General features: G+C 48.3%; 1 protein-coding gene across 3 annotated transcripts; it reads left to right on the top strand.

Moving 5' to 3' along the window:
- Positions 1–14,600: 14,600 nt before the first annotated feature.
- Positions 14,601–23,211, top strand: LOC128895337 (netrin receptor UNC5C-like). 3 transcript variants are annotated; one of them, XM_054157848.1, is made up of 14 exons: positions 14,601–14,801; positions 15,211–15,295; positions 16,223–16,437; positions 16,796–17,009; positions 19,104–19,445; positions 19,622–19,789; positions 19,989–20,153; positions 20,577–20,612; positions 20,698–20,968; positions 21,046–21,194; positions 21,275–22,098; positions 22,278–22,666; positions 22,752–22,853; positions 22,925–23,211. In XM_054157848.1, the coding sequence occupies exons 2-14, from the start codon at positions 15,235–15,237 to the stop codon at positions 23,094–23,096; spliced, it is 3,108 nt and encodes a 1,035-aa protein (XP_054013823.1). In that variant the 5' UTR covers positions 14,601–14,801; positions 15,211–15,234; the 3' UTR covers positions 23,097–23,211. The 3 variants fall into 3 exon arrangements, with proteins under 3 accessions (XP_054013823.1, XP_054013821.1, XP_054013824.1); XM_054157846.1 differs by having other exon boundaries at positions 14,601–14,933; positions 15,104–15,295; XM_054157849.1 differs by having other exon boundaries at positions 14,601–15,295; positions 20,701–20,968.
- Positions 23,212–23,563: the final 352 nt, after the last annotated feature.

Raw genomic sequence — 23,563 nt, 5'->3', positions numbered from 1 at the left:
AGAGAGAGAGAGAGAGAGAGAGAGAGAGAGAGAGAGAGAGAGAGAGAACTTTGATTGTAGAAAATAATATTATTCGAAACATGTAGCGAAAAGCCACGCGATCCATAACGCGTTTTTAACACCTTGGTTTCGTGTTGCTGGAGCAGAAGATGTCGACGGACTACTCGCAACGCAAATTCGTAATTGTCGGTTAAAGCTGTGCGTAGAATCCGGGGTACCCGGCAAAAAACAAGTTCGGTTTAGAGAACGGCTGAATCCCGAACAACGCGTTCTGAATACGGGCCAAAGTCGTTTAAAGACCGCACCGCAGGCACGAACATTAAGCCGTTACAGATCCACGAACTTGTAATAAATTGGGTACGCGGTTAACCGCTCCTCGGTATTACTTACAATTAGCTGCAACGACGCGGGCTCCGCGCTGCTCAATTACGACCTCAAACAGCGCGGTGAACTACGATACGCTGCGCCACGCCGTGCTACGCCGCGCCGCATACGTACACGCGGTATCGTTCAATTAGAGCCCGAACAGGGGTCCCGGTAAACTGGAACACGCAGACCCGGCGTGTACGCTCGTAATCGTACCGAGCAGTTCCACCGGTTCTCGTCGAAAACCTGCCGGATTAGCGATTGGTTCCCCGTCGACGCCGACGGTAGGAAATTGTCTAGAGAGTGACCAGCTCGCCGAGGAACGCCAGTCACGGTGGATCGATAATCGATACTGCGAATCGCGGCACGGCACATTGGCCACCGCTCGAAATTCAATTGCGAACCGTCGATGTAATTGGCTCGAATCAAACTGCGAACCCCTCCACTCTTCTCCTCGGTCCGTTCTCCGTGCTCCTTCGAGCGACGCGACGACGAGGAAGGATAGGGAGCAATTAAGACGAAGCACGGCTCCAAAGAGAACGTAAGCAGGACATCCGCTCGAGACTGTAGCAAGCGTCGAGCACCTATGAGCTATGAGCGCAAAGGACGCGCAGAGCTCCACATTCGGAATAGAAGAAGAAGCAGTAGCTGAAGAAGACCGGAGAAGGAAGAGAGTCGCTCTTCCGCGCCCGGCGACGAGACAGGAAGAATTTCATGCTCCGCGAAGCAGCAGACTCTACCCGAGGGATTACCTTCGATTGATCCGACCCTGTTGCCTCCTACCCGTACCACTCTGTGGATCTTGGTTCACCCGCTGGCTCGCCACTTTGCGTGAATCTCTGCCAGCCAGAGGAAACGCTCGCACCGGAGGACTAGGTACTTAGCTACCCTCTGTGTTTCCTCTTCGAGCGTCCTAAGCACGACGACTGTGGCATTGTTCGCGCGAGAAACCAATAGCGGGAAATACATCGTTACGGGGCGACAGGAAGGAAGCACGGAGGAATCGAGGACTACAGTAACGACTTTGTAATCTTTTTGTACCCCGAACTGCTCTTGCAGTGAAAAGTTGCCGGATAGATGTGTAGAAAGTATATTCAAAGTGTTTCATTTCTTCTCACCCTAAAAGCTATCTACTTGGCAAGTAAAGGAGAACGCAGTCGAGACGAAATCTAAAGAGTCCTCTCGTTGATTCGTGCTGTCCTGTACCGCACGCCCGCACGTACAACACCTACTCTCGTACTCCAGCATGTTCCTCTGAGTTTGGTCGCCTTAATACGTTCGCGTCTTTCGCTAGGATTCCTCGCGTCAATTATAAGAAGCGAATGTCTCTCACGGCCGATGAAGGCCCCTCGGGCTAAGAGCCAGCCACGTTGACAAAGTGACAATTAGTCGGCATGGTGGCACGCACGCTGGCACGAGTGCCGAGCGGAAGAGGGCTGCCGTACGAACAGGACGGATCAACCCCCCGCGTGTTTTGTAGTCACGTGCGGTCTCGTGTTACATTTTCATTCGGCTAATTGCCTTTTCATCGGATCCCTATACCGTCACAAACGGCAACGAGCATCGAATCGTACGACCAGCGGTGATGATGACCTAACGATCCTCTAACTTCCACGGAAATTCGAGTCTCCTTTCTGACCTCGATCACGAAACCCCGAAAAACTCCCTTTGCTTTGCTTTGCTTTGCTTTGCTTTGCTTTGCTTTGCTTTGCTTTAGGCGGTAGTAACCCGTTTCATAATTGTTTCTTTATTACATATAGTATATGTTAGAAAAATACAAACGATTTTTCCCTTCAACGGTTCTGGGGTGGTGCCGTGCTATTCCTCACAGTCCTCTTACCAAAAGGCAAATGCCTTTCCCACTCCGTGGCCAGATCCTCTAGGTCAACGTCTTTGTACTTTTAGGCAATGCAACGTCGGGTTGCTTGCCAATCGATACATCTGTTAGATATAAACAAACAGACCTTCGTCACTCGATACTTAGTGCCGAGGCATCATCTCTCGTCAGCCGGCCGCCCATGGTGGTCGCCTTGCGTTCATCAGGAATCCGTTCGGTCGTCCTGACCCTACCATAAAACTGTCGCAGTCCAAAAGGTGACCAACTATTTACCGTAAAAGGTTCCTAAGGACGTTGACGCTAACATATATGTAGATAAAGTACGCGATTGGAACTTTGAACGAATCGAGTAAATTGCGTTGCACTTGTATGTATATGTATATGTATATGTATATGTATATGTAGGTACTACATTCGCTTAACGCTAAATTCCGGTGCTTGCTCGGGCAAGTTGGTTGGAACGGTGCTTACTTATGCTCGTTATCGTTCAACAACGTTTCCTACCATCTAGTAGAAACTTTCTCGTCGAAGCATGCGTAAAAGTGAAAACATCCGTATTGTCTGACGCTCGTTATTACAAAGTTGCTTCTCTTACGAGAGGTACGCAAGATATTTAATAACGTATCCGAAGATGTTTGGATGGTAGTCTTTTAATTAGGCATCTTTATATGTCCCGAAAATCCGCTAACTACGAATTCCCCGGCAGTAAATTTTCAAGAATTCCAACGAGGCCGTGCCAAGCACTTTAAAGCAAAAAAAACCTCAACGAGACGCAACGCCGGTTTTTTGCCAAGTTACGCTGCTAATTGCTTTATATTTTACATAAATTATTAACGTTTCGTTAAAGAGCTCTCAACGAAGGTCCGCTCGACGCAATTGCTTCCCGAGGAGTTGTAATGGCACTGCCCCTAGGGACATTGGCGCGCAAATTGGAGCCGCTTCGGTTCGCTTCGTCTCGACGGACGCTGCGGCACGATAATGAACCTCGCGACACAGATATCGAAGCGAAATGATTTTATCGTTGGAAAACGACGAATTCGCACGTTTCGAGCTCTGCGCGGTTTTTCAACGGTGCTGACCAATAAATTCCAAATCTGTACAATTTTTCCGACTACTCGTTCTTCGTTCATCTACTTAAATCCTCCAAGTTAAGGAAACGTCACGGCGTCGTGTCGCAACCTAAATAAGATTTTATCCGGTTCACCGATCTTCCGAGTGTTGGTAATAATCTAATAATAGTAAATTAAAACGTGCGACGACTCGCGAAACAGACCCGTATCGATATTCGCGGCGGCTCTGCTTCCGATAAATTATTAGATACCGATGCACGGACGGTCAAGGAAAAATCGGATCGACGAGGAGGAGAAGGTAAAAGCGAGCCGATAGTTAATCGGAATTCAAAGGAATGTTTGCCCGTGATGCGTTCGATGCCATGCAAACGTTATTATACGTCAGTGTTGCAAGTTGGCTCTCTACAAATAGTCTATTAATCGGTCTCGATCGAGACGAACATAAATACAAACAAAGCTTAAGGATTAAAAAATTAGCTCATTCGGCTTTTTTATTTTACAGATTGTTAGATTATTTCTTTCAACGAGTACTTTGAGGTTTGCGACGATGTTTGTAGTAATTAGTAGCCTTGCAATAGCTTAAGTGGTATCGTCGAGGAGGATAAAGAAATGAAACTAAATGAGAGGAACTAAATGCAGAGGAGTGGGATAGTATGGTATGGAATGGGATGTGATGGGACGAGAAGAAAGAGAGGCCGGTGTGTAAAAAGCGTTTAACGATCCCGGTGGTTCGGTTGCTGGCACGCCGTCGCCGCCGAAATACCGAAAACCTTGCGCCCGATAATTTGTGGCTCGCGAGCCACCGGCGTGGAACCGGCCTCGGTGTAATTACCAAGGTAAATAATGCTCGCCGACCGTCCAATAGCGCAGCTCCGTCCACGAATAAATTCGGCCGCGCATACGTGGTCGGCGTGTGGAATGTCGGTCTGCGGGACTCGTGCGGAGAACGAAGAGATCGTTACGATAATCGCGGAACGGTTTTTTGTTGAACGGGAGATTTGTTTCCACGGGGAAAATACGTCTAAGAATTCGTTTAGAATTCGATGGATTCGAACTCGGCCACCGTACGCAAATATACTATTCAGCTTTGCAACGGCAGCGTTTCAAGTGGGCGCGAGACGTGAGACACGTTTAAAGAATCATTTTTTTAGTTGAAAAGTTGAAAGCGATCAAGTTTTACGGTACGACTTACGAGTCGAGGATGGATCGTAGCGTTAAGAAGGCGTCCAAGGATTCGAAACACCGGTTTCCCAGATCGGAAACAACGAGTTTGCATAACGCGGCGAACTGAAAGTTCTGATCAAGGGTGGCAAAGTTTGGCTACGCGGACAGTTCCTCAACAACCCCCCGGAGGGCAACGGCGTGGCGTCTAGGAGCGAGGGAGAGAGGTTGACTAAACCGCCTTATTGTTTGCCCGGAGCTCGATTACGGGTTAATAATGTTACCGCGACCCTCGGCTTCGTCTTGGTGCAGCACCAGTGGTAGTTTTGAGGAAGACCGCTTTGCTCATCGACCGAACAAAGTCGCCGCATAAAGGAGCAGATCGACCGATCCAATTACCGACTAGCTGTTTCTTCACTCGTGGCTCGTTAGCGAGGAAGGAGTATGGACGAGCTTAAAGCGAGTTCATAAGACTTCCTCGCATCTCGCGCCCAGACACCGACGCCGACGTCTCGAGTTACTCGGGATCTCACACAAAAACCGGCCGCGATTGCTCGAGTGGGTCTTCCCGCTGCTCATGCAACCCGTCTCGGAGGTATTACGGGCTTACGGCTAAGATTTCTTTTTCAACGACTCGCGGTAATTCTCGTTCAATGCGTCGCACCGTGCCGTGCCGTGCCGTGCCGTTCTAACTCTCAATGCTACATACCGAATTAGCTGCCTACCGAGATAGATTATTCCCATCAGCCGTATTTTCGGTTTAATCGCTCGGCTCGTATAAAATAAATTTTTCCTATTGGCACTAATCGCGATACTAAACAACGTATACGAGTACATACCTATCTATGCGAGCAATCCACGTATTTCGTTATTACCTACGACGCGCGGATCTGAAACAAATTTTTTTTCTCGTTATCGTAGACACAAACTGGAATAACGAGATTTCGTTATTGACTTTGAACAGGGTTCAGCACAGGAAGTGAACTAGCTCGGGGGACCGCAGCGGCGCAACGCGACGGTGATGAGCCGATGTGCCGAAGGGATTTCCATAACTGAGTCGACCGGACGCGGAGTTGCCTTGTCGACCGAGCTGTCGCTGCAACCGGTGCAAGCGTGTTCGATTTTCACGGGTCACATCGCCGGAAACTTATTATTCTCCGACGGAAGAGACAGGGAGACGTTATATAAAGGCGAAAGCAACGGCCGATCGTCGCGTCGATGCAAAACGACCGTTGCGATAGACCGAATCCTACCGTCGGCGTCGGCGTCGGCGTCGGCGTCGGTGTCGTCGCGTCGCCGAATTTCATCTCTATCGAATCGAGCGATACCGAGCGAAACGACCGTCCGTCCGTCCGATCGAAACGAGTTGCCGAGATATTCGATGGCATAGGTAATTACTTTGTGGAATTCTACTCGTTGTTTCGCTCGATACACGTTATGTACACGGAACTAATTCGCGACAACTCTATTTTAAACAAGACTTGAACGAGACTCGACGAAAGCAGACATACAAATAGATACGCGTTTACACGTAACGTGATGAGACAAATTGAATAAAAGCTTCCTTCGCAGTTTCGATATAGGTGTATGAACGGTATGGCGTTAGTTGGATAGAAATGGCTTTCGGTACTTCCTTCAAGATTCCAGTGTCGACAAACATATCGTAGGTGGCCGTCGTCGTCGTATGTCCCATCGTCGACGAAAAGATCACGATTTCGTGACTTGGTGAGCGTGGTTCCGTGAACGGTCAGCGTATCGATCCTACGTTCTCGATGCCAATAAGATCCTTAGGTAAATCCTAAGCCGATGAGACCAAGTCGGAGATGAGCGAGCAAAGAGCTAAAGGCTCCGAGGCAATGGGCTAATCCTAATTGATTCGCTTATATGTACAAGTCAAACTAGTCGCTTCTTCTACTTTCCGATATTCCATTATTGTCTCGATTTAATAAATTGTACGTATTAGCGGTACTTTTTATGTAACTTTGGAAATCGTCTAGCAACGTTGTCATCGCTTCAAAGCAAAACTCAACTCGTGCGATTTATTGTTGGTCTTTGCGAGGGAACGCGACGAGAAATGGGTGACAACGACAACGACAGCGACAGCGACAGCGACAGCGACAACGTGACACGATACGTTTTCTGGTTGATGTTTCTTGGGAGACTAGCAGTGGTAAAATTTAAGGTTCAGGAAAAACGCCGCTCTCGAGTCGGATGTGTACGATCCTTTGATCCATTGTCTCGACGAAGGAGAGGAGAGACTCGGAAGAGCCTCCGGGGAGAGTCGCCGTTGCGCCGACAGAAAGGCGAATTCTAATTTGACGAATGAGAAAGTTTCAAGGAGAGCGATGCCTCGAAACTCCCTGGTCGAGCGCGACAAAGGGCGTCAAAGACGACTAGCGGAGCTATTACGATATGTAAAAAAAAAGAGGAGAAAAAGATGGAAGAAAGAAAATGCGTTGCCGTTCATCGAAGAGGAGTCTGCTAACATCGCTTGTTCAAAGGAAGGGCGAAATAGAGGGGAATGCATCTCTGTAGACGAATCTGACAAACAATCCAGGGTAGAAATTTAAGGGAATCTTGGAAAATTTTGTTTTGAGTTTACGACGATTGTTCCCACGGTGAAAACAAAGAACCATACAAGAAGAAAAATTGAACGACAACTTATAACCATTGGTGCGGCTGTCGTTATTCGCTCGTTCAGACGGTCGCGGCGCGGCGTCATGTTACTTATCATAGCGAGCTGGAAGTTGTTTGGTGGCTTCTCATTTTTGAAACAAACAAAACACCGAGTCGTTGTCCCGTAAATTGGAAACGACCGGGATCGTGTAAGCGGTTCCCTCGACGAACAGAACCGGAAGAAAACCGTACGAATTCTTAGGTCGGGCAATTTCGCATCTCCAGAAAGATCGAGGGTACGATCCCCCGATCGGATCGATACCAATTGGAGAACCATCGATAGCCGCTCACCCGTAAAATTGATTCTGTTTCCATCGTCTTTCCTCAGGCCACGAAAGACGAAATCTCACGACAACCGAATCTATTCCTTCCTTCTTTGTTTCCCTCTCCCGTTTCAAGTCCTTATGTTTTACAACTACCTATGTTTTTCCTAGCTGGCTAGGTTCGTTTGCTTAGCGGTAATTTTCAACATGGATTTTCAATTCCATCCACGCGTCGCGAATACGAATTGTAGGCGAAAAGTAGAACGTCGCCACGAGCGGTCGCGAGCGATACCTAGCTATTTATCCTAATTCACAGCAAGTAAAATCTGTCCTTAATGTAGACGCATACGCATAAGCATAGCCGGTGGTTTCACCATTGATCCTGTTGGAAATGAAAATAAAATAGGGAAACGTAACGGTCGGTGTACAAGTACCTCGGATAAAGTTTCGCCAAGGCTAATTCGATCGGAAAAATTCAGCTGGGGTTAGCCCAGAACCCGTTACAGAGGGGTCGAGTGCCGCGCGAAACTTTTATTTTTTGTTTGATGGGCGAGCTCGGACCGAACCGAACGTGCTTCCATTTATATGATTAAATTCCACCTGATACGCTTCCGTAGCAAACTTTACAGACTACCTGAGAAAGGGATCGAGAAAATCAAGGCTGGAGAAACGATGGACAAAGACGCTCGAAGAACGTCTTCGATACGCTGCGCCACAATAGAGATCGATCGAGGCGTCTGAAATGCCAGAAACGATCGGCGATATTATTAAACAGCACTTGAATTCGAGTCCCGAAGTTTCGGTATCGCTTATAAGCGATATTACGGGCTGAAATTGGCTACTACAGATGCGAGAGGTTTCGAAAACGAAATGGCATGGAAATGACCGAAAGCAAAGCGGAAGATGTGAAGCGAATGAAAAATAATATTCCGCTGGCAATGAAATGGTCCGTCGCAGCCCCTCGAAAAAAGAGAAGGGGACTCGAAAGGGAGACTCGTAGATCAAACTCGGGGTGAAAAGTAGGGGTGTTGGGTGTGCGAAACGTCCGACGCAAGGCGCGTTATATTTTCTTACGAGTGCACTCGCCTGTTGCGGTTTCCCGGGGCGTCCGTATCGGTAACGAGTCACGTTACGGACAGAAGCCGCGTGGAACCAAGTTATTCGCGTAACTCACCGTTGAGAGGCCACTTTGCCATCGGTTGCACCTTCTCGTCAACTCCAATCGAGGATGAGGGTGGCGCGAAAAGAGAAGCCGCGAGAAGAGAAGTGCACGCAAGAGGAACGACCGATAGAAATGGCGAGAGTGCCAAGGGAAACGGTGGACCAGGAAGGGCAAAGATTCGTCGAAAAAAAAAAGCCGGATCGAGATTCGCAGCAAAGACAACTGCCGAGGAACGGGCTGAACCCTCGTTCTCTTACTAACGGTTTTAGCATATCGTTACTTCAGTACTCGAGTGCGACTGCGTTTAACGACTACGTCCTCGTTCGCGTTCGCGTTCGCTTTCGCGTTCGCGTTCGCGTTACCCCTCGCTCAGCCTGCTTGACAAAAAGCCACCGATGGGACGACACGAACCCGGGATGCGAACGAGTGCTCGCGACGTATCAATTGGCTCGCTCGACGAATGATTTACGACGCGATTCGGAGCACTCGCTCCGCAAACCGTCTGCCTGCGTTCGGAAGTTGAGAGATTCCACGTCATCGACTTCTCTCACGCGAGGCACGTTTCATAGTCGGACGACTATCGCCTCTTAGTGTACGTATATCGGAAATTAGTTCTAGCATGGGATTTACAGCGTTTAGTAAAACAACTACATCACCGATGCAGATGTCGGGAACGATGAAACTTGAAACGTGGCTACCGGATGACTCGATGTAAAATGTAATCCTCGTTGCATCGCAAAAGCGAATGTAACGATGGAGCGGAGAGTAAGTTTTTGCGAGCGCAGGGCTGCGTCTTCCGCGAGGAATTACGAGCGAGCTTAGTTCAATATTGACCCGAGCAAACGTGTGGCGAATATTATTACACCATCTGCATAATTTCTGTATTCAGTCGGTGGTCGCGTGAAACGCGTCTGTAATTACTTTGGTTGCCGTGAGGTCGTCGTCGAGGGTGTCGATGCGCGCAAGCCTCGACTTGGCGGTGCGGCCAAGAGAGGTAGTGACGCGTGTGCGGAACGCTGGATAGCCAGCCATTGGAAAGCAAAGGACGCGTGTATACGTTATCTAAACACTGTATACGGGCTAATCGAAGGATCGTGAGCATTCGAAACGACGATTTTCTCGTTGGCGACGTTTTCCTCGAACCCGGTCGCGGCTTACCGAGAATCACACCTCTGTTTCTCACGGCAGACGTGACGCGACGCGACTCAAATAAATTGTCTCGGACGAATCAAATTCTCGTGAACGTTGTTCACGGACAGTAGGAAAAGAATTTGCATGCGAATGGAGGAATATTCCGGGAGGAAAAAAAGGGACGTCCTTTCCTCCGTTTCCGTTCTGCCAGTGTCACGAGCACGTGGGAGGATGCGCGTTTAACGGCGATTTAAAGATCAACCAGACGACATTCGCATTCTATCACGTTACGTACAAGAAAGGACCGATTCGGTGAAATCCATCGATTAGTCCTCGGCACGAGGACTTAATCGACGGAGAGGCGAGGCGGTTTTCATCGGCGATCGGTCGCGACGCGGAAAGTACGTTGATTGTGAATCGAGCTGATTGCCCGAGTGCCAGCGGCGTTCAAACATCGTTCACAAAGGCGGTAATACCAGGGCCGAGGCTGTAGCGCCCTCCCTAAAACGATTATCCACTCGACGAGCCCTTGCTCAGGGGAGGGTTAGCCACCGCGTAACGACGTATTGTGAGGACTTGTCTCGTCGGGAAAAGCCTGCAGGGCTTTCCTACCTCCGACGCCGGAAAATCCTCCGCGAGTATCCTCTCGAGACTCCGCAACTCCACCTCGTTCTCGCCTACGAATTCGTTCCTCTTGCTCGATCTCTCTTTGACAAACTCGCTCTATCTCCAGCATCGGTCTCGATCAACACCATCGACTTTGCCGAGATCCGCTGATCGCTTCTCGCCTGACTACCACCCTCAACGAATCTCGTCTAGAGTGTTCTCGAGAACCAAGGATTTCGCCTCGGCATTCGAGCTTGCATTCGCACCATTCGCATTCGAGCGTCAGACTGAATTCGTATCGCTCGAGGAATGGGGATTCATCGATAGAAACACCGCGATTCCAAACTGTACACGAAATGCTATCGCGAACAATATACATAATTACATACGATAATAGATACAAGGTACACACACGTTACGGTGAAACAAATACCAATCACGGCACGGAGACGGTTATCATAGGGGGCAATTTTGCCGATGTGGAATAGTCGGTTAATCGTTTACGAGTTACGAGGCTAGACTCTACGGCCTTGTTTCGTTCCGGTAGGTCTTGCAACGTTCGCGACATTGCGAACGTTTGGAGATGCAACTCGCATCGTAAGGCCGTTTCGTCGGAGCTCGTTCGCCGGCAAAGTTTCCGGTACAGGTAAAAAGAGAAACGTTACGAAAGCTTGAAAGTTCGGTGCGCGGAAGTTGCCGCGTAACTGTGAAGAGCTTGTGGCAAGTTTTGCATAATACCAGGCGTCGTTGTATCGCTATAAATGTGCGAACGCGACTCGTGGAGGAAATTTAGTACGACAAACGTGAGCGTAAATAAAACATTGGTGAACGACGGCATCTATTCCGTGCACTTATTTTTTCCTCTTATACGCTGTGTCCCCTTTGAATGATCACGTTGTGCGACAGATAGTTTGTTCTTGGTCGATCGAGGCTAGGTGCACTTTTTCCTAGGAAGAAGAGACACGATATATATCCGGGGATATACTTGGACTGGTATCAGCCATAATAGATGAACGACGAGGCAATCGAGTAGTTGGCCATACGAACGTACGATCGTCTACCCGAGAAAAGTAACCCTTCATCTCGACCCCGACACCGTGCCGTGCGTCGTGTGAATTTCACTTCCGCTTCGACGGTGCACGTTCTTCCTATATTCCGTGGACGTGTATCGGCATACACGAAACTTTCAGAATGCCGATCGTTCGAGGCCGTCTCGTAAAATCTCTACGAGGCAGAGTTACGAACGAGAAATGCCCATGCGAGGACTAGGAAAAATCACCGCCATTATTCTATGGCAAAGTGTTGCCGGTATCTTCCAACCGGAAGAGTAATCTTCGTGCTTGGATCCGAGAAAGAAAATATACGAATAAAACTGTCGAGTACGTAAGAAAGAAATCGCGTGAAAAAGCGCGAAGGAACTATCGATCCATCGATATGCGGAGATACGAGACACTCTGAATTCAACATCCGAAACTATTATATTGTACATAGCACTATTAACGAAGCGTACCATGGCCTGAACACAGGTCCGGTGGTTGGACGGTATGTACACGCCCGGCGTCGGAGTCGGCGTCGGAGTCGGCGTCGGAGTCGGCGTCGGCGTCGGCGTCGTCTCGCGCACAAGAACTTTCGCCATGAATAGCTGATAGCTAATAACTATTTCACCGTAACGTTCCATGGCCGAACCGCGAACCCCTCTTAGCGGTCGTTGAATTAATAATGTTCGGCGACGGGTTTCCTAAACGAATGACGTCGCTTCGGAACCGGAGCTCGCGCTCACCCCCTGTCACCGTTACCGTCAACGTTGCGATTCGGTCGCGTCGGCGTCGCACCGCGCGCGCGGTCCTTTTCGTTTCCATCCACTATACGTATCACGGAAACACCGGCTTTTCTCGAGTTTGCGAAGACAACAGCTGCACTCTCGTTGAAATATTGACAAGTTTCATACGAGAGGCAAGAAACGCTAGCCCTTTGGATGCTTGCGATCGATTCGACGCGGTCCTTCGACCCCCGTCGTCGATAGATCCGCGTAAGCTGTCTCCCGCAAATTGATGTATTCGTATAACCGCCGTGCGCCTCACCGGCCGGCACATTTACAAACCATGGAGAAAGTAGACTGTTTCGTGTAATCTGTTACTATTTCCGGAAGACTCGATAACCTCTGGTAAGAATGAACGCGACGTTGAAACTTGTCGCGAAACATTTTCCATTGTCGTAGGGGAACAAAAGAGACGAAACCTTTCACCCGATACGAATCATAGGAAAGATTCTTTTTCCGTGGATTTGCACTTTGACACGTTGGATTCGTTGCCTCGAACTTTGTGTCCATTCGCGTCTTCCGCAACGTGAGCTTCGTCGAGAATACCGCGCGGATTATCGGTGTTTAACGATCGAGTTGATCGTTACGCGTCGCGTCCGCTCGTCAATTGTGTTTACAGTCCGCGGACACAATTAACAGAGCCGATTTACACGAGGCCACCGATATGTGCTTAATGACGCGAAACGCCATTACCTCGTTTAAAAGCGTTCGTTTGCACGTAATCGTTACGGTGCATTTCTCGACACTACGGTTTCGTTCCTTTCGCGACAATTTCGTTTATGGACGCGTCATCCTTTCGAGAATAGTTTATCGACACGCGTTTTATATACCGCTACGTTTAGGCTAACAATAAGCCGCAACACAGATAGACCGACGAAACAGGAAGCGACAACTGCCGCGATTCCCTTTCTTTTCTTCAATAACGATTCGCGCGTGTTCCTTGGATGTTGGGTGACCGCGTTAATTATTCGAACCGCTGCGCTGTTTATCTCGACTTGGTATGATATATCACGTGCTGTACAAGGGACAAGCACACGGTAATGTATTCGAACGCGTACACGAACAGAACCGCGCAAACGACAACCGTTGTACATCTTACTCTTACGCGAGAGTTGGATTCGCTCCACGAAGACACGCGTCTTTTCCCTCGGTCCTTGATTTGCCACGACTCCTTTCCCAGCACGGCGCGGCGTATCCGTTCTACCAACGTGAAATTAGCAATCGCACGTAGTCGCGACTACGAGCCGTGGCTGCCTTTCTTCCGTTGTTTTCCATCATCCACCTTCGGGCCACGAGAACGCTGCTCTCGTCGGATTGTTTTCATCGTTGTTGCTTCCAACTCCCGCTACGCGATCCCAACCCTTGTGCTTACCCTCCCTTTTCCCGCGTTCTTCCATTTCTTTCCTATATATTTTTCTTTGCCGACGGTCGTTTGTCCTTTTCTTTTTCCCATTTGCGACTGATCCTCATGGCGCGCGATAACCATCGGTAAACGATGCTTCGACGCGACGTTGAGCCACAGGTACGGATGCTAAAGCGGATGCGTTCCTTCGGATTAAACATACTCGCGTCACACCGTGTACCGTTTACATGATTACTAATCCGTTGTAGCAGTAGAAACGTTAATTACAGCTCTTAAATTCTCTTCGGACAAACTGCAAGTAACTCAACACGTCAACGTCAACGTCAACGATAAGCTATAACGTAGAGGAAGGTTAATCCAGCGAACAAGACGAAGTGAAAAGAGATATTCTCGAGTCGATTTATTTACCAAGCCGAGTATTCGCTTTTTAGGCGCGTAACCAACCGATTCGGAAGCTAGTTTATCTTTACACCCTTCTTTCCTACGGCAAAGACATCGAGCACCAACGAGGCCGACGCCTCTAACCTCGTTCCCGTGGTTGGATCTGATTTCACGTTCGAGCGGATCCGCAGTGATCGACCTGTCGGAAATCCCATACGTTCCCGCGAGGATCTTTTCCGAGGATATTCAAAGACTGCGCGCAACCTGATGCGACCGTTCCCTCGAACGATATTCATTCGATCCCCGCTGGACTGGCCAGCCGTCGAACGAACGGACATAACGATCACCCTGGGCAAACTCGGCCGAGCATTTAACGTTACTCGACTCACCAAGGAGACGAAAATTAATCACTCGAGGTGTGAGCGTGTCAACATTTCGGAATGTGCCAAACGGAAAAAGGTAGAAAGTAAGCAACGAGATTAGAGACGTCGCAAAGAAGGCGCGGCGCAACGAATAATAACTTGTAAATAAAAGAAACCTGTGGACGTGTTTCAATGCTATTGGTCTAGAAGGAGGATCGGCCGATTCATGGAACAAGGCGCAGTCTCAACCGCGACGCGAGCGACACGAGCACCGACCAGCACCACCGGCAACCATCTCCACCACCCCGACGACAAGGGGATGAAGAAGAGCGACGGTATCGAAGCGAGACGTATATATATGTATATATAGAGGTGCGCGCACGTCGGCAAGTTCAGTCGTCTACCGCGTGTCGAGCCGCGAGCATCGGGGAACCAACCCTTCACTGCGAATCCCCCGTATTCTTTCGTCTCATTTTTCGATCGTGCGGGGGACTCGCAGCTATCGGCCGGTCACGTGTCTATTCATACCCTCGTTGCACGCTTAAAAGCGGAAGTGCAGCCAACCAAGTGTGACCAACCCCTCTACCGTATTGATATCGGTCATGTAATTTGCGACTGGGACTAATTAACGACACTAGTTATTTCTGTCCGAATTTCTCTTCTTTTTGCTTTTCCCTTCTTTTTCTTTCTCAACAAAAAGGATCGTGGAAACGGTTTTCGACCAAAACAGCTTCCCGTAAAATATAAAAATGAACCGTTTTTCGATACGATGCGTCGGATGACGGATCGATCGATCGATCGATCGATCGATCGTTCGTTCGTTCGTTCGTTCGTTCGTTCGTTCGTTCGAGTTACGATGGAGAACCGAGTCGATTTGTGATTACGATACGATACGAGGGAATACAGACGTCCCTCTGCCAGTGACGCGTGTAACGTCGTTGGAATTTCCAAACAAGGAAGCTTGATACGAACAATTTTTTATTTCTTTCTCGAAATCGTCGATTAGAACGTAGGTTTCAGTGAGATGTGAGCCCAGGATGGAACTGAAGATCAGTATATTGCTTCTGGCGCTTCTCCGCCTCGCCAACACACTCGAAAGTAAGAATCGTTGATCAACATCTTTTTCGAACGTAAAAAAGTCTGGCCAACGAATGATTGGATTCGATTCGATTCGATTCGATTCGATATTTCTATTTATTGTATTCGGGTAATTTTATGTATAGATTTACGTGTCAGTCATATCCGCATACATCCGCGTTTCTCAATCACTTTTTATATCAAAAGGTTAACACCAACCGCGCGACAAACACAAAACTGTCACAACATCTCCAAGAGGATCTGGCGCGTTGTAATCTAATTTAACAGCCCCTCCCGACAAAGATAAATTTGTGGTGCCAATTTACGCGTACAGGCTGATATTCCGCAAAGCCTTAGCTTGAAATCGTGACATGTTTTCCCGTAAACGTGACAGCAGGGGTAATCGTCGTTCATCCGGTTCTTGGTTTACTGCTGCTTGCTCCGAGTCAAACAAGAACAGTGATTGTCCGTCTGGTTGCCCGGCCCGACCGCATGCAGAGTAATAAAGTTCGGCTGCGACTCGGCGTAACCAAAGGCTGCGAGTGAAAGAGACAGTCGGCGTACACGCAACGTAAAGGCTATGAGATCTCCTAAGCGAGCGAATCTCGCTGACTGATACACGACACACAACATAAAATCCCGTGCGCATCGTTAAACCGGATTTCACCGTTTTCCTTCGCTCGACCCTGCGTCGCCGAAGCGATGTCTAAATTTAACGTAACCAATTCGCTTTCACACGTATCGCAAACGTCCGATCGCAGCATCCCCCGACGTCATTCGACTTGTTAACGCGGTTATGATGCACGTGGAAACGGAAAGTCGCGAGACCTCTTGGTTACCGCGGTCCATTTCCCTCGTCGAATTAACTCTACACCGTTAACGCTACACACTCGTGCTGGACGATCGTGTTGAAACAAACTTTAATTTTTATTCATTGTTTATTTTTAGACACAAAGGAGGATGATGACTCCGAGGAAGAAGACGAGGAAAATTATCCAGTGGATGACTACGACTATGGTGACTATGAAACCGCGACCATAATCAGCGACACCGGTCTTATCGTTGGTGGCTCTCTGCCAATCTTCTTGGCGGAACCCGTCGACGCGTACGTTGTCAAGGGAAAACCGGCAACTTTACATTGCCGCGCGGCACATGCTCTTCAGGTTCGATTATATTCGATTCGAATTTCTTTGTTAACGACAACTCTTACAAACAAAGTACCAGCCTAAAACCCATTGTTCTCTCCGTTCTTTGTCGATGGTATAATGCGATCCGCGAGATGCGTCGAAAACTAGAAACAAAGCTAGGAGAAGGATTACTTGTTCAGCAGAGGACATTTTTTCGGCCCTGTTTCGTTTCACATGCTGACAAAGTAGGATCCGACTGCTACCATTGCTACCGTCATTTTCCACTCTAGACTTATTAACCACTTGTAAAGCGAGCTCGACACAAACGCGAACGCGTTGGTCTCTTTTCACGCCTAGCGAATTACTCTGACACCTTATTTCGCTCGGTTTGCAGGTGTATTTTCGCTGTAACGGTGACCGGGCTGAGCGGTCGCAGCACCAGGATTTTGTCGACCCTCGTACCGGAACGAGGGTCGTCGAGGTCGAGCTCAACGTGACGAGGAACGAGGTCGAGGAGTACTTTGGTAGGGAGAGGTTCAAGTGTGAATGCGTAGCATGGTCGGGACCAGGCCAGATTCGAGGGCAGCCCGCCACGGTTGAAGTCGCTTGTAAGTACTCGCTGGAGAATTTTACCATTTTTCTCAACTTATCTCTCTCCCTTTGTCCGTCAATCATTCCATCATACATTTTCTTAACGATACACGATTCAAAAACGAACATGGTACCTAGCAGAATTCGATCAAGTCGAATTCAAACAAACGATACCATAATCGTAGCGTATTCGAGAGTGTCTGCGAGGTACAAAGGCCTTGTTTTCTCTTGTTTTCACCGGATATTTCGTGACGCGTGAACCGAGTTCACAATCTAATCGATATTCTATCGTTGAGTAAACGCCTGCGGAATAGTTCTACTCTCTTTCAACCGTTCATTGTACGATCTTTTGTTTTCGTTCTGAAAAGTAATCGTATATCGTTGTCAAAAGTTGCCATGATAATTGCTCCCTCCGCATTTGACTTTTCTACCCCATTTGCTGGGAGCTGCATTCGCACTTCCAACGATAAGTCTCCTCACGCGACGAGTAGAAAATGAATTGTTTTCGCGACAGTCGAAAACGAAATTTTGTCGCCTGGCTCGCGACGGAAGAGTAATTTTCATTTGGACGCGTCGCGTTACGGCGAGTTGCGCAAACACGCGGGGCAAACAGGAAGCAGAATTAAATCCGTATTTGCGCGCAAACAGGAAACGGACAGGCTTTCGAAATTGAATGCGCGGTATCGATCGATGGCGCGGTCTTTCGTCGAATAGTACCACAGAGCACGAGAAGCATGTTTCGCCAAGAAACCAGATAGATGGATAGAGACAGAGAATGTGTGTGTGTGTGTGACGTGCTACGTGATCACTTTTCCATTCGATCAACTTATTCTTAGGAAAACGAAGAAACAAGTTATCGAATCTTCTTGGAGCACGTGTACGACTTGACCAGCGTGTCTGACCATTACTCACCATTTCTACTTATGTTGCTAATTTATGTTGCTTCTGTCATGTTAGTGCCCATACCGATTAGTTGTAATCATTTAAAAAATTGCAGTGTGGATAGAAGAGGTATGGTACATTAGACAATGCCAGAATTAGTAAAATTGGCCAGTCGTGGTCAGATATGGTTAGCCAAACCTTTCGATTTATTTTTACGAAAACGAAGCTTTCTATGAAAAAGTATCATTCTTCATTTTCGATTCGTTTTCAAGCAAAGAATCACCCCCTGTTGATGATGTTATAGTTAAGACTAGCTGTGCATCGCGGTTTCACCCGCATGGAATACTAATGTCGCAAACCATTTTTACCCCCTTAAGGATTTAATTTCGAAATATTCTTTCTTATTCCTTGTATACATCAAAAAGGAAACCTCTGTGCAAAATTTCAGCTTTCTAGGTACAAGGGTTTAGGTCTCGAGATTGATTGCAATCAGTCAGAGCTTCATTCTTATATATATGTATATATAGATAACTGCGATTGCAATATTCGATTAAATAACCCGTATATGATAATTAATCGGCAAGCGATTAGAACTTCGTGGGAATAGAATCGTCTAGCTTGTACGTAATGAAACTAGTACCTACATACATCGTGATATTTCGATACATCGTAGCGGTACGAATATCTAATCGTTCATTTTCCCATTCAGGATCGTATTAAAAAGCATCCCGGGTCAGGCAATATGGCATCGGGTTAAAAGTAGTCTAGACGGACGTAGAGAGTAAGAATGTAGCCGGTATATCGGTGTGCCTCGTGTGCGGTACAGCTTACCGCTCTTCACGAACGATATAAAAGCACCTATTTTACCACGTATACATGGCACACCGAATAATATACCATAGCCGGTGGCTGGCCGGACGAATAGCCACCCTTGTGGCCGCGGATCGAGCAAATCTTTTTCTCCCTTTCCTAGTAGCAGCGCCGCTCGAGTACGGTATATAGACCCAGCTCGTGAAAGCGCCCTTGCAGTTATACACGCGCCCTAATATCGCTGAGTGCCCTACTCCCTCGTCCGTCTGCTACTGTTCAATCCCTACGCTCTTTCGCTCTCTGGTTCCTACCTCTTTCGGTTTTTCGATTTGTCTCGTCAACGTCAGGTTTCTGTCAACTATTTAAAAATAAATAAAAGAAAGAAAAAAACATGGCACACATTACTCTCCGACACGCAGACCTCAAGAAGCACTTTTTGTCGCCACCGTACTCGTTGTCCGTCGAGGTTGGTCGCAACGCGGAACTACGTTGCACACCACCTCTAGGAGTGCCACAGCCCAAAGTCTATTGGCTTAAAAACGGTTCTCCTCTCGAGACGATTTCCGGCTCGTCTGCTCAACCTTTACCCGTTCCGGACACCATCCCCAACGAGGTATCGTCCACTGGCAGTTACGCGCAGACCGTCGACGGACACCTGGTACTGGAGTTGGCCGAACTTAAACACCAAGGGAATTACTCATGCGTGGCAGAGAACATTGCTGCGAGACGGGTCAGCGAACCGGCTGTGTTGACGGTTTACGGTAAGATCTGTTTGAGTAATTTTGTTAGTTGGTCGTCTGCGACGCAACCGTAATTAAACGAGCTTGTGTTTTATCGAGGATTCAATTTTTGTTTCATCATCGTGTACCGATGAATCGTTGTTCGATGAATCGTTCGTTCTTCTCTAACCTTGCGTCTGTTCTTAACTCGTTGATAGTAAACGGCGGGTGGTCTTCCTGGTCCGGATGGTCGGATTGCAGCACCCGATGTGGTCGAGGTGTACAAAAGAGAACACGGACGTGCACGAACCCAGTACCCATAAACGGAGGTCAAACCTGTCCAGGGCCAGCCACGCAAAGGGTCGAATGCAATCCTTCGTGTCCTGGTAAGAAAGGCAGGAACATTTTGACGATGAAATTAATTGTATCCGACACGGGCTGATCCGTTTCTCGTGTCATTACACCGTCAAAGACGCAGACTCGAAAATACATCGCACCGGCCAGATGTAACCGTTCACCGTACACTGCTGGTCATTCGATAACTGAGATTTAATCGGGATTTTCAAGTTCACCCGTTCCTTTCAGCGGTTGACGGCAGATGGTCGAGCTGGTCCTCGTGGTCCGCATGCGGTCTCGATTGTGTCAGAGCGAGGAGACGGTCCTGCAACGACCCCCCGGCGAGCAATGGAGGTCAGCCCTGTCAAGGCAAGGATGTCATCGTCGAGTCTTGTTCCGCGGATCGATGTAACGGTGAGCTCCAGCCGAGTTCTCGCTATTTCTTTTCTTTTTTCATTGTTCTTGGTGCCAGTACCAGTGCCAGTGTCAGCGACGAACAATTTATTACGATTTCTCTGTTCTCGCGTCGGCGTCGTTTCTCGTGGCCTCCGATACAATTTAAATTAATAATGACTGGCAGATTTATTTAAATCTCTTATTCGCATCGGTTTTTTCCTTGGCGATTTTAACCTCTGGAAAGACTGCACCGTAATCGCGTTTGATTAACTCTTCCCTTCGGAGACTACGAATCTTATTGTTACGCGCAAAGTGCGCAACTGGTCGCAACTTTAAGTTCAAGTAGAATTTTTAAGAGTAAATCACCGATCTTCACTACGGGTCTGTTTCCTTTCCGTAGAGTAAGATAATTTTCTTCCTTGTACGCATAATCGCACGCAGCTCTCGGACAAGACGGACCTCGAGTGTTCAAGGAAGGTAAATACATAAAAATGATATCTCGCTCGTAAAACTGCGAATCCGAAATCCCATTTTTCCTTCTCCTTGTTTCTGTTCGTTGTAGCAGCTAGAGCGATCGATCATAGAAATATATTGGCTCTGTGGATCACTCTGAGTTTAGCGGCGATCGTTCTGGCGTTAACGACCATCTTCTTCGTGCGACTAATGCGCCGGAAGGAAAGGATGGAGGCTCTGTATGGTGTGGCGAGATTAGACTATCGTCGAGCAGGTGACCTGACAAAGTCGGTAGCCTCGAAAAGCGAACGATCGGCCCTTTCCGTCGACAAGCGTCTAGAAAAGATGATAGACGAGTCGAACGCAACCAGAATGCCTAGGTAAACGATCCTCGAGGAATTAAACCCCGATCCGATCTTTGTCCCCCGTTGAAAGTTTCTCTAACTCTGATACCTAGGTCGTGCTCGGAACATCACTACGACGTACCACAGCTCTCGTTGCCTTCTACGACCAGGCCATCGCCCAGTTCTTCCGTGACCAGATCCTCTTGTAAGAACTCCCAGCGTGCTCGAGGGTTGTCCGATAACGAAGAAAGTCGCTCGTCTCGTAAGAAAATAACATTAACCGTTCAACTGGCCGAAAGCATATTAGCGGGATAACGTTCGATAACGTTTTCGAACCTTCAGGTTCCACGTGTCAGGGGAACCCGGAGAGTAGTAACGAGGACGACGCCGACGACGACGACGACGATGATGATGACGACGACGACGACGACGACGACGACGACGATGACGACGACGACGAGGACGACAACGACGACGACGGTGATCAGGACAACGATATACCAGGAGTGGAGGAGAAAAATCGCGAAGATGCGGGCGGCTTCATCGTGAGAGCGATAGTCGACGAGCAAGGTATTCTTTTGGTAGTCCCCGAGGTTGGAGTTTCCATGTCTGTTCCGGAAGGTGCGATTCCCCGAGGTCGGCGGCACAGCTTGCATCTTGCCGTCCTTGGAGACGACTGTTTGAGGCCAGGTCTACCGCCCGGATTGACTCTGCTGTCAGCGGTGGTTGCCTGCGGACCGAACGGCATCGATTTGGCGAAACCTCTGATTCTTCAGTTCGAGCACTGCGCAGAGCTCAGGACAGGTAACTGGGAGCTGAGCCTCTGGTCCACGGACCTAGATCTGGAGACTCGTTCCAACGACTCGACTACTTCGTCTACAAATAGCAATGTCACCTCTACGATGACGTGGCGCAAGATTCTGACGCTAGGCGGTGAACCAATGAACCTTCCCGGACAGCCATTCGCGCAACTCGATCACTCGGGAGTGTTTCTGGCTACGGAAACACCCAGCGTTTACGCGGTTGCCGGAGAAAATTCTGCCGTGGCACCAGGACTGGCCGTAAAAAGAATTTGCGTGGCAGTCTTCTTGTCTCGTGACCGGGATCGCATCAGGTGTTACGCGATGGAGAACACGAAAGCGGCGTTCAAGCTTTTGATGGAACAGGTTGGTCTTAAAAAATCTTTTTGCTTTTGTCTGTACTACACTTAACTGGACACTAGGAATTTGTTATATTCTCGAAATTAGTGAATGTCGTTCGTGAACGCGATATCGAGCAAATGATGCGACTCAAAGTAGCGAACTGTTTCGTTAACGAGAGCCGTGCCTTTCTTTGATCGAATCAGGAGCGTCGATTAGACGGGACACATATCGACCATGGAGTCCTAGGCTTCAGAGCGGGCAATGCACCGCTTCGAATCGACCTAGAAGACAGAGAAAGCGGATTCGTCGAACGTCAGGAGGTATCTCATCGGCGAATTTGGTCGTCTTCGAGAACGAGTATACGCCGGTCGTTTGGAATCGAGAAAACTGTCGGTGAAACGAGACTCAGCTTCGAGCTACGAGCTTGTCAGTGTAGTTTCGAAGAGCACGCGCTATTTCTTAGGATCGATCTGGATTTGACAAAGAGAAGCGGACCTAGCGGAAAAAGAGCTACGAAAACAGAATCTTCGGTCGTTTTACGTGGGAAGAATTCGATCGGAACGACGGAATTTGTTGTTCCGAGACCATTCAGGTTTCGATAAATGTCTATTTAAGCGTACATTTCGTAAGTACCTATCACTTTACGTTGTTAATGCGAACATTTCCGTTATTTGAAGATTTTCGAAGACGTTGAGGAAACAGCTTTGCCAGTGTCTGGATCCGCCTAACGCTCGAGGAAACGATTGGAGAATGCTAGCGCAAAGATTACAAGTAGATCGGTGAGCTTCCGCCTTGGATATTTTCGTTACGAACAAGAAACACGAAATCGCTACCACCATTTCTATTTCAGATACGTTGACTATTTCGCGACAAAAGCGAGCCCAACGGAGCACATTCTCGATCTGTGGGAAGCCAAACATCAGGAAGCCACGGCTCTCGCGGATCTTTTGAACCATTTGAGACTGATGGGACGCGTCGATGCTGCCAATGTTCTCGAAAGTCGTCTCGGTCCTTGGATTTGACCCATTAATTTCCACTGCCAAATAGAAATCCATCTTTTACAATTCTTTTGCAATTCTTTGTAAATAACGAGAAAACAAAATATACATATTACATTTAACAAAGAAACGATCGATGTAGAAATACCTTGTATAGAAGCAACGACCGTGTTTGTACAGCTCATTTCATTAAATTCCGTCCAACATCGACTCGAAAGAACGAAACGGAGGAAAACGACGCCATTTAAGCGACCCTTCACGGCACCTCTTGAAAGCTCTTCTCTATAGTACGACGAGGGGTGACGCCGCGCCGCGCCGCGCCGCGCCGACGGAAACTGGGGTGTTGGACGAGCTGCGGCCGGCCTTTTTTTAGATAGACTTTTCCAGATATCGCATCGAACCGTAAGAATACGTAGGATACTCGAACAATGGGTATTATCGGACCGAACACGAGACCGAGAGTGACTCGGATTCGTGAAGCTATAGGTATA

This window comes from Hylaeus anthracinus, unplaced genomic scaffold (genome assembly GCF_026225885.1).
Source record: "Hylaeus anthracinus isolate JK02 unplaced genomic scaffold, UHH_iyHylAnth1.0_haploid 5, whole genome shotgun sequence".
Taxonomy (NCBI): Eukaryota; Metazoa; Arthropoda; class Insecta; order Hymenoptera; family Colletidae; genus Hylaeus; species Hylaeus anthracinus.
Note: the sequence above shows the minus strand (reverse complement) of the source record. Positions and strands in the feature narration are given on the sequence as shown.